The sequence below is a fragment of the Chiloscyllium punctatum genome, chromosome 5 (genome assembly GCF_047496795.1).
Source record: "Chiloscyllium punctatum isolate Juve2018m chromosome 5, sChiPun1.3, whole genome shotgun sequence".
NCBI lineage: Eukaryota > Metazoa > Chordata > Chondrichthyes > Orectolobiformes > Hemiscylliidae > Chiloscyllium > Chiloscyllium punctatum.
This window is the reverse complement of record NC_092743.1, coordinates 33,624,718-33,634,949: the sequence shown is the minus strand read 5'-3', so window position 1 is coordinate 33,634,949 and position 10,232 is coordinate 33,624,718. Positions and strand designations below refer to the sequence as shown.

Genomic DNA, 10,232 nt, shown 5'->3' with positions numbered 1-10,232 from the left:
ATTTTAAGTATTTTATGATATTTTAATTACATCCACGGATGTGATTAATACGAGTGTGTTATATTGAACAAGTTGAATTACTTTAAGTTCAGAGTTGGTCCCTAAGCGGAAAAAAATGAGGGAATAAAGGAAATAGCTGACTAGTTACAAAATGTTCATCTTCTGTCCACTCGCGGCTTTAAATCGACGGAAGATAGCTTTTTAATAATCTCTTCAAGAGTTAACTAAACAAATTTAAGCTCTTTATTCTTCAGAATGTTCCGAAAATTATTTGTGTATTATTATCTCCCCCTCCCTCCTTGAAAGCTTGTTGCAGACATAGGGAGGTAGTTGCAGCTCTGTCCCTTGGGTGATTGATGGATGGATTGATTGACAGCTCCCCCTCACTCCCCAGGGGCGGTCACCATGGTGTAATGCAAATCAAACCGCCGGGGTCGTTGCCCATTGGTGGAGGGTGATCTCACCCCGCCCTTGCAGGCGTGTCGATCAGCGGGGTGCTATAAAAGGAGCTCCAGGAGCTCGGGGAGCTGTTTCACTCAGGGCTGGGCGAGCGGAAGGCGTGACTCCCCGACACTGGTGCAAATAAAAACAAACCCTCCAATTATTGACACACTTCCAATTCAAAAGGCAGCCGCGGTGGGGAGACCGATGATTAACCTGTTCCTGAGAGTGGCACGTCTCAGCCGGGCTGTGCGAATGCAGCAACTCTGCGCTTCTTGATCCAGAAAGAGGGAACCCACCTGGAGGTTCGCACTTAGACCTTTTCCCACGGACGCTCGATCCTGACAAAGTTTTCCTGACAAGAGAGGAACGAGAAAGCATTGATTTTTATATAAAAAAAATAAAACGCCGTGGCGACCGGAGAGCGGCAACATTTAACAGAGAGTGAAAAGGCGAGCAGAATTAAAAAAAACAGTGGGAGACTTGGCTGCAATAAGACCAGGAAAAGCTCTTTTGATCCTTAAAAAGAATAATTTTTAAGCTGAGCTGCCGCATGCACAAGTTGCACACAAGGTAAACTGAACAAAACTTATTTTTAATTTGACTTTTGTTTTACATTTTGCATGCAGTAGAAAGGAAAATTGGAGAGGAGTTTAATCAGGAAGATTCTTTCCAGGACTGAGACTGGTTGTAACCCCCTGGAACAGGGAGATTTCATTCCGGTGTCTGGAGCCCCTTGTCTGTAACTTGCCTGCCGTGTGGTCCTGGTATTACTTTCTCTCTCACTCTCTCCCTCTTTCTCCTAAATATATGAACTTGCCATGGCCTCCGACCTCGGCATGAGCACCGACCTGCCTACCAGCCCCTTGGCGATCGAGTACGTCAATGACTTCGACCTGATGAAGTTCGAGGTGAAGAAGGAGCCCCCCGAGGCGGAACGCTACTGCAACCGGCTGCCGGGCTCGCTGTCCTCCACCCCCATCAGCACGCCGTGCAGCTCGGTGCCTTCCTCGCCCAGCCTGTGCGCCCCGAGCCCGGGCGGCGCCAACAAGGCTCACCACCTGGAGGACCTGTACTGGATCAGCAACTACCAGCACCACCTGAACCCGGAGGCGCTGAACCTGACCCCCGAGGACGCGGTGGAGGCGCTGATCGGCAGCTCCCAGGCCCACCACCACCACCACTTCGAGGGCTACCGGGCGCCGCAGTACCCCGGCGAGGAGGTGCCCGTCAGCGGGCACCACCCGCACCCTGGCCCGCCCCACCACCACCACCATCACCACCACCACCACCACTTGCGCCTGGAGGATCGCTTCTCGGACGACCAGCTGGTGAGCATGTCGGTGCGGGAGCTCAACAGGCAGCTGCGGGGCTTCAGCAAGGAGGAGGTCATCCGCCTGAAGCAGAAGAGGAGGACCCTGAAGAACCGGGGCTACGCTCAGTCCTGCCGCTACAAGAGGGTCCAGCAGCGGCACATGCTGGAGAGCGAGAAGTCCCTGCTCCAGCAGCAGGTGGACCAGCTCAAGCAAGAGGTGGCCAGGCTGGCCAAGGAGCGGGACGTCTACAAGGAGAAGTACGAGAAGATGGCAAGTAGGAGCTACAGGGAGCCAACTACTGTCGCCCCAAACAAAAACACTTCCTCTTCCAACGAGTTCTTCATGTAAACGGGGCGCTTGGAGTCAAAACAAAAAAACAGTACTTTTGAGGTAACTTTCAACAAAACCCTTCCTAGAAGAGGGAGTGAAAAAATGACTATTGTAAATAACTTTGACAAAAAAAAAGAGACAAATAAGCAGGACATGTCCTGCAGATGCTTCGAGTTTAGTTTGGATGATAAGTGGAAATGTTACCGTCTCATTTCAGAAGAGTGCTAATATTGGAAAATGGAAGTTTAAAACAAAACATTTTTCTTTTGAAAAATATATTTATGAGGAAAAAAAGAAGTGAAAGAAAGCTTACGAACTCAGTAAGAAGAAAGAGGAGAGAGATTAAGCCAAAAGGAGGAATATATACAAAAAAGGACTCAGAACTTTTTCGGGGGGAAAAGAGAGACTTTGAATCACGAGAGAAATGTTACGAAAAAAATGTGAGTTTCAAGCAAAAGTGGACTTTTTAAATCCAATCCAATCCTGCATGCTGGACATGTACGGCGTTTAAAGTACTTTCTCTTTTTTGTACCCAATCCTGTTGGGAGGGAGAGAAAAAAAAGCATGACTCCTTGTTTTAATTTTGATTTTACTTAATTTCTGAGCATCATTGGAGAGCAACACCAGGATTAAACATAAGTCATGTTGTGGACTAATGTTTGAAAATGCTGTAAATGTCCTGCAACAGTGTAGGGAAAATCCAGGGAGATATGACCTTGCAAGTGATCTCACCCTTTGGGATGAGTTGGACTGGGTGCGGCTGCTGTAGAATTTTACATTTTTCCTTTTAAAAAGAAATACTGTATAAAGCCAGGTTTAGAGGGGAAAAAATCTTGAATATTTAACTGCATTAGACTTGTACATAGAATGTTTTAGGTATCTGCCCATTTTATTTCATTTTTGAGCCTATATTTTGCCTGATTGAGTCATAAAGAACTTTATAATTAAGAGCATGCAGATAATGTAAAGAAATGAAAATGAAAGTCATTTAAAAATGTAGATAAAAAGCCTACTGCACTATCAGAAGCCGAATTTGTTTTTATAAATAAGGCTTGTTTTTTTTTTAAAGAAACTTTGTTTTTAATTTATTATTGTTGAAATGATTGCTGTTTTTAGTCTTGGGTTGGAGATGAGTCGGGGGTGGGATGGAAGGGGGGGTGAATTTGGAAGGATATAGCTCAGGTTTTAAAAATCAGTGTGTTTTGTTTTAAATCAGATAGGAATTAAATATTTCCCATCATTGCGGGACAGAGGTCTTTGTAGGAAATTGCTCATTGCTGTGTTGGGGGTGGGTGCAGAATCTTTACTGAGAAGAGTGGGAGAGGCACTGGATTAATGCAGTCTGATATCATATATTGGTAAATACATCCTGGGCGTTTTTAAAACAATGATCGTCGAGCTTTTTAATGAAATGCGGGTATTGCCAGTAATTAGATGATGTTACTTAACTCTGACCTACTATAGGAATTGCTGAAAAACTTGCTGAATTTTTAAAGATTTGTTTTGGAATTTATACTAATTTTAAAAATAAATTCAGTTTTGAAATTCCACTTCATTTATCTTGCACAGAATCAAAAGATCAGAGTATTTTTTAATTGAAACAACGTGACTATAAATGAATCGTAATTGGGTTTTGCAAAAGAAGAAATCGATTATTATTTTGTTTCCTTACCCCAGCCACCAACAAGCTGTTTTGTCTTTACCGTTTCAGTGGGATGGGTTTGGGGATCGGAAAGGCAAATGATTCAGTTGTGAATGAGAAGATTCTAGAATGGGTTGCTGTTAATAGGGGGGGGGGGAGCGGGTGGGGGGGGTGAAGAAAGAGAAGAATGATGGGAACTGATAAAAACTGGTTATTGAAATCTTTCTTAAAAAATAGTGAAATCCAATGTGGCAGGTGCCATACTGTACAGTGCAATGTCATCTCTATTTATTTATATAAGTAATATGGACTCTTTTATGTAAATTTAGTCAATTAAACATTTGATTGTAAATATTTTATTTCTTCCTGGCAAAGAGGGTGAGGCTCCAGTTTTGCTGCATGCTCACTCTACTTTTGAAGAACACCAAAAAAATGACTTAGCGGCTCAATTGTATCGCTACGTTTGTGTAAGGAGAAAATTAGCACAGCAGGTGCCAGATTCGTAAAACCTGCAACAGAGAGTTGTTTTTATTCCCCCCCCCCCCACCCCAAACCCCATTTGCTGGCGCTTGCAACAATCTCAAAATAAAAGAGCTAATTCACAAAGTAATCTGTATGTGTTTATTTTCTACAAACATTCTTTTTTTCTTTTAAAAAGAATCCAGATATTTATCCTGTGTATAGAAAATTCATAGGACGATACTGAAGTTGCTCCAATTTTTGTTTATGTCCCTCATTTTGGGGTTTTTGTAAGTTTCGAGTTGGCTCTTGGTAAGATGCATTGATGTTATTTGTCTAGCATGACTGTTGTGAGCAGTAATTTGCAGAATGTCCAAAGGAGCCAGTCTTATCTGTCCGATGTGCTCAGAAGACAAGCCTCAAGCTACGGAGATTGAACATTAAACCAGTGACTTTCAATTTGCTCTGCCTTGGGTGCTCACTGCACAAGAGCCCAAGGAGCAGCCATCATCAAGCTCTCACAGTCCACCCATTTGCGGTTTACTGTAGGCTTTGTTTTGGAAAGGTTCTAACCCAACCTCGAAAACTGAAATGTTATTGAGAAATATTTGTTTATTTTAAACTCAATTCAGTGAAGTAACTTTATTGAATATTGCTGAAACAGAACTGTCTTCATGTGTACTCCCGCGAGAGGTTGTGTGAAAAAGAGAGGGAGAGTGCATTTCTTGGTTACATTTGGAACATTGCATGAATTGCGATAGTGATTTTAAGTCAAATATATTTTTAAAAATTAAGTAATTCATGTGGCACAGTTGAAAATTTAATGTTGGAATACATACCTACATTTAACACCTGATAATTCAGTCATTTTTGTCTGCCATGCTAAAAAAACTGAAATATTGAGGAATATGAATTAAATAGCAAAATTTAGCACTCATGGAAGAAATATTATATTTGTTAGATGATTTAGTTGACAAGCAGCCTGCGTCAGTAACTGCAAATCCCAGAATGAATGTTTTAATCTGCTTCATATTCCACTGACTCTTGAGTATGGGGGTAAAGGAACAGAATGTTAACTCTTTGGGACAAATTCAAGCTGTATTTCTTTATTTGTTGATGCCTCCACATCTGCAGTGTTTGGTCCATGGCTTCCAGGATTGCCTTGCCGCAGCTTGCAGTAACTTCCTTTGTGATTGGTTTTTTTTGTTATTTGAAGGTGGGTGGGCAAGAGGTTTGGAAATGCAGAAACAGCACTTGATGGTTAATTAGAGGAAACTGCTGCAGTCAGGGGTCAGAGTCGGACGTCTCTGCTCATTCTTCTGATTTAGCAGGAGAATTCAAATAAAATGGCCAGAGAACCGAGGCAGGGCGAGTAATGTGAGCATTTGACTTTCCGTGGGTTAGATTCCTCCCGCAGGTCTTGCTAACCTTTAATCACTAGTTTACATTTTTTTAAAAGAAAGCAGTCTTCGTAATTAAAAGCTTTCTAATTATTTGTTTCCTTTCACGGAAGCTTCTATCCATTTGGAGGCTATTGTTTGCATAGGAATGCAGAATATAGGAGGAAACGTGACAATTTATTTCACAGTATTTTTATGAAAGAAAAATGCTTGGAAATCTGAACTAAAATATTAAACTTGAAATATTAAACATATGCTCAATTTTATTATAAAACAGCATGGTCTGGGATTTAGGGGAGAAAGTAGTGAGAGGTTGCTATATTGGTTTGAGTTTGCAATTATTGATGGGAAATGCAGAGAAATGAGCCAAAGATTGAGAGCGCAACCTGTCATTGTGTTCACGGTTGCATCTAAAAATGGTTTTGCATGTTTAAAACTAATTTTTCAAATTAAGTGCAGCTTTAAATTCTGATGCACCTTCTATGCCCTACTGTCTATTGAAGTGGTTGGTCGATTCACCTACTGCAACATGATGAGACCATTTGTGGCATGAACACAGAATTGCGAAGCTCAGCGAAATAACTAGAAAAGAAAAACACACAGCTCTCAATTCAGGTTCATGTGCATCAGAAAGCAGATTGGAAGTGGGGGTGGGGGTTGTGGTGGATATGGAGTGGTGGGTCGGAGAGGAATGGATTGGAATGTTTCTCGTGACACCGCAGCGATTTGATCGAGTGGATGATTCTGCTTGAGCCGCGAGGAGAGCGCAGGCGGTCTTTTTCACCGCATTGCAGAGCGGAGGATGGGTGGGTGGAGGCAAAGAGCTTGCAATCAAAAGTGGGGTGTCAAAACAAAAAGCTGCTAATTTCTATCTTTAAAAAGTTATAGGAAATTTGATAAATGAGACTTTGTTGGTCTGCTTTCTGCTTGTTTATTAGAAAACTATGATAGTGAAGTGAGAACTTGGATCTGAATACATAGAGAATTCTTTTTATATTAAAATAATTTAAATTGTCAAGACTGGTAGTAGCAGTCCTTGATTCTGCTGCTGTCCATTTCTCAAAAGTTTTCTTCTGTCTGGAAAACCTTTAATTCTTACAGCATGTCTCTGCAACACTGTCATTGAAGTGGAAACTCCTGATGCCTCAACAAGGCTATTAGACTCTTGAAATATCTCTACCGAACCCACTCCCATCCGTGAATAATGTCCTTATACTCTTGTGTGTTATATGAACAATGATCGGGGGTGCGACTGTATATAATGAATATACTTCACTTGCTGCAGCTTTGGGATGTTTAGATGCATTGAGCTGTTTGAATCTGTCACTTTGATTTGAAAGCAGCCAATTTGGAGCAGGTTGAATCTGAGCTTTCTGCTCTGTGGCAGTGTGTTTATTGTGTTATACATTGTGGGCAGCTCTTTTCCCTTCATCCACTGCCCATCAAAAAAATAGACTGGAGAAGGACTTCTAAGACCTATTCTAATTGATGCATCACCCGTAAAAATGTTCAAATCCATTTGGGATTATCTTGTGTAGCTTCTTCTCTTTGCTGTTTAAAAGCAGCAGATACATTTGAAGTGCAATTTGTAAAGATAATCTCAAATTCCTTAGTGTTGTCTATATTTGTAAGTTAGACCACAGTGTGGTTTGCAGTTACTGTGGAATTCTGAAAATGTACCAATAATAGGGACTTGGGATTTGAACTGTCGGTGATCTCTATAGTAGTGTGTAGAATGTAATGAGTTCTTGGGGATGTATAGTGGGCACCTGAGCACGAATTACTCAAAGTTTCCAATATCCAGTGACGTGATGTAACAGTCCCTTGGCTGTGAATTACTTTGCGAATAACGAATGTGTAGGGACTGAATTTTAGTAAGTAGATTTGTGGAAAACTTTATCTCTTATTTGTGAGTTTTAAACACAGATCATGTTTGTAGCACATTACTCTGTTGGAAGAATGAAGGACGTGATTAAATTTGGAATGATTTATCTGTTGATGATGGATTTTAAACTTGTCACTGTGAAGGATAGCCTGGCAGCAAATGTTGCAGCCTTGATGTTAATGATGCTTTCTTAAAAACAAATCATCCCATTTGCATGATCATCATAAATAGTAATTGCTGAGAATTAATACTCACAAATATGCTTCTATTTAGTCAATTGCACACCAGATGTTTCACTTGGTTACCAAACCAGCTTCTGAAGAAAATCTGTTATTGACTTACAGCCTAAAACTGACTAATAATTACAACTGTTGAATGTTCTTCCTGCAGAATGTGGGAGGTAAGGGTCACCACTAGTGTCCCTGCCGACTGCATCTGAGGGAAGTGCACCCAGTTACAGCTCCTCAAAAACCGCGTTAGGGAACTGGAGCTGGATGAACTTCAGATCATTTGGGAGACAGAGGGGTTATTGAGAGGAGCTATAGGGAAGTAGTCACACCTCAGGTACAGGGAAAAGGTAGATAGGTTATGGACAGGAGACGGAAAGGGAACCAGCTGGCAGTTCGTGGATCCCCTGTGGCCGTTCTCCTCAGCAACAAGTATACCATTTGGATACTGTTGTGGGGGGGTGACTTACCAGGGGTAAGCAATGGGGAACAGGTCTCTGGCACAGAGTCTGTCCCTGTTGTCCAGAAGGGAAGGGAGGGAGATGAGCAGAACATAAGTTATTGGGGACTCCATAGTTAGGGGGACAGACAGGAGGTTCTGTGGAAATGAGAGAGACTCACGGTTAGTATGCTGTATCCCAGGTTCCAGGGTTCATGATGTCTCTGATCGTGTTTTCAGGAACCTTCCTGGGGAGGGGGAGGAGCCCATAGTCGTGGTCCATATAGGCACTAATGACATAGGTAGGAAGAGGGAGGGGGATTTAAGGCAGAAATTCAGGGAGAGTGGGTGGAAGCTTAGAGCAAAGACAGACAGAGTTGTTATCTCTGATTTGTTGCCCATGCCACGTGCTAGCGAGGCGAGAAATAGGGAGAGAGAGGAGTTGAACACATGGCTACATGGATGATGCAGGAGGGAGGGTTTTGGATTCCTGGACAATTGGGGCTCTTTCTGGGGTTGGTGGGACCTCTACAAACAGGATGGTCTTCACTGAACCAGAGGAGTACCAATATCCTGGGGGGGAGGTTGGAATTTGCTAATGTTCTTCTGGTGGGTTTAAACTAATTCAGCAGGGTGATGGGAACCTAAATTGTAGTTAGAGTAAACAGGAGGTTGAGAGTAGAGCAGTCCAATATAAGGTTACAGAGTCACATGAGGGCACCAGCAAGCAAAAGGTTAGTTTGAAGTATGTCTACTTCAATGCCAGGAGCACCTGGAATAAGGTGGGTAAACTTGCAGCATAGGTCAGTACCTGGGATTTTGACATTGTGGCCATTTCAGAGACATGGGTAGAGCAAGGACAGGAATGGTTGTTGCAGGTTCCAGGATTTAGATGTTTTAGTAAGAACAGAGAAGATGGTAAAAGAGGTGAGGGTGTGGCATTGTTAGTCAAGGACAGCATTACAGCTGCAGAAAGGATGTTTAAGGGCTTAGATTAGAAACAGGAAAGGAGAGGTTCGCCCATTTGGGAGTGTTCTATAGGCCTCCAAATATTTCCAGAGATGTAGAAGAAAGGATAGCAAAGATGATTCTTGATGGGAGTGTGACAGGGTAGTTGTTATGGGGGACTTCAACTTCCCAAATATTGACTGGGAATACTATAGTTCAATTACTTTAGATGGGTCAGTTTTTGTCCATTGTGTACAGGAGGGTTTTCTGAGACAGTATGTAGACAGGCCAAAAGGGGCGAGGCCACATTAGTTTTGGTATTGGGGAATGAACCCAGCCAGGTGTTTGATTTGGAAGTAGGTGAACACTTTGGTGATAGTGACCACAATTCAGTTATGTTTACTTTACCGATGGAAAGGGATAGGTATACACTGGAGGGCAAAAGCTACAGCTGGGGGAAAGGCAATTACGATGCGATAAAGACAATATTTAGGATGCATAGGATGGGGAAGGAAACTGCAAGGAATGGGCACAATAGAAATGTGGAGTTTATTCAAGGAACAGCTACCTGTGTGTCCTTGATGAGTATGCATCTGTCAGACAGGGAAGAAGTGGTTGAGCGCAGAAGTCATGGTTTATGAAGGAAGTTGACTCTTGTCAAGAGGAAGAAGAAGGCCTATGTTAGGATGAGATGTGAATGCTCAGTTAGGGCTAATGAGAGTTACAAGGTAGCCAGAAAAGACCTAAAGAGAGAGCTAAGATGAGCCAAGAGGTGAAATGAGAAGTTGATGGCAGATAGCATCAGGGAAACCTCTAAAGCTTTCTATAGGTATATAAGGGACAAAAGAATGACTAGGGTAAGATTGGGGCTAATTAAGGACAGTAGTGGGAAGTTGTGCATGGAGTCCAGGAGATAGGTGAAGCGTTAAATTAATATTTTTCATTAGTTTTCACATCGGAAAAAGTCAATATTGTCAAAGAGAATACTGAGAAACAGGTTACTAGATTAGATGTGATTGAGGTTCACAAGGAGGAGGTAGTAGAAATTCTGGAAAGTGTGAAAATAGATAGATCCCCTGGGCTGGATGGGATTTATCCTAGGATTCTCTGGGAAGCTAGGGAGGAGATTGTCTAACCTTTGGCTT

The 10,232-nt window shown here is 42.2% G+C and overlaps 1 protein-coding gene across 1 annotated transcript; it reads left to right on the top strand.

The window, feature by feature from the left end:
* Positions 1-547: 547 nt before the first annotated feature.
* Positions 548-3,872, top strand: mafaa (MAF bZIP transcription factor Aa). Its single transcript, XM_072570015.1, has one exon. The coding sequence runs from the start codon at positions 1,263-1,265 to the stop codon at positions 2,103-2,105; it is 843 nt and encodes a 280-aa protein (XP_072426116.1). The 5' UTR covers positions 548-1,262; the 3' UTR covers positions 2,106-3,872.
* The last annotated feature ends 6,360 nt before the right edge of the window (positions 3,873-10,232 follow it).

What these genes read in the sequence shown, in the direction of transcription:
- mafaa (XM_072570015.1), top strand. Translation starts at nt 1,263, where the DNA reads ATGGCCTCCGACCTCGGCATGAGCACCGACCTGCCTACCAGCCCCTTG.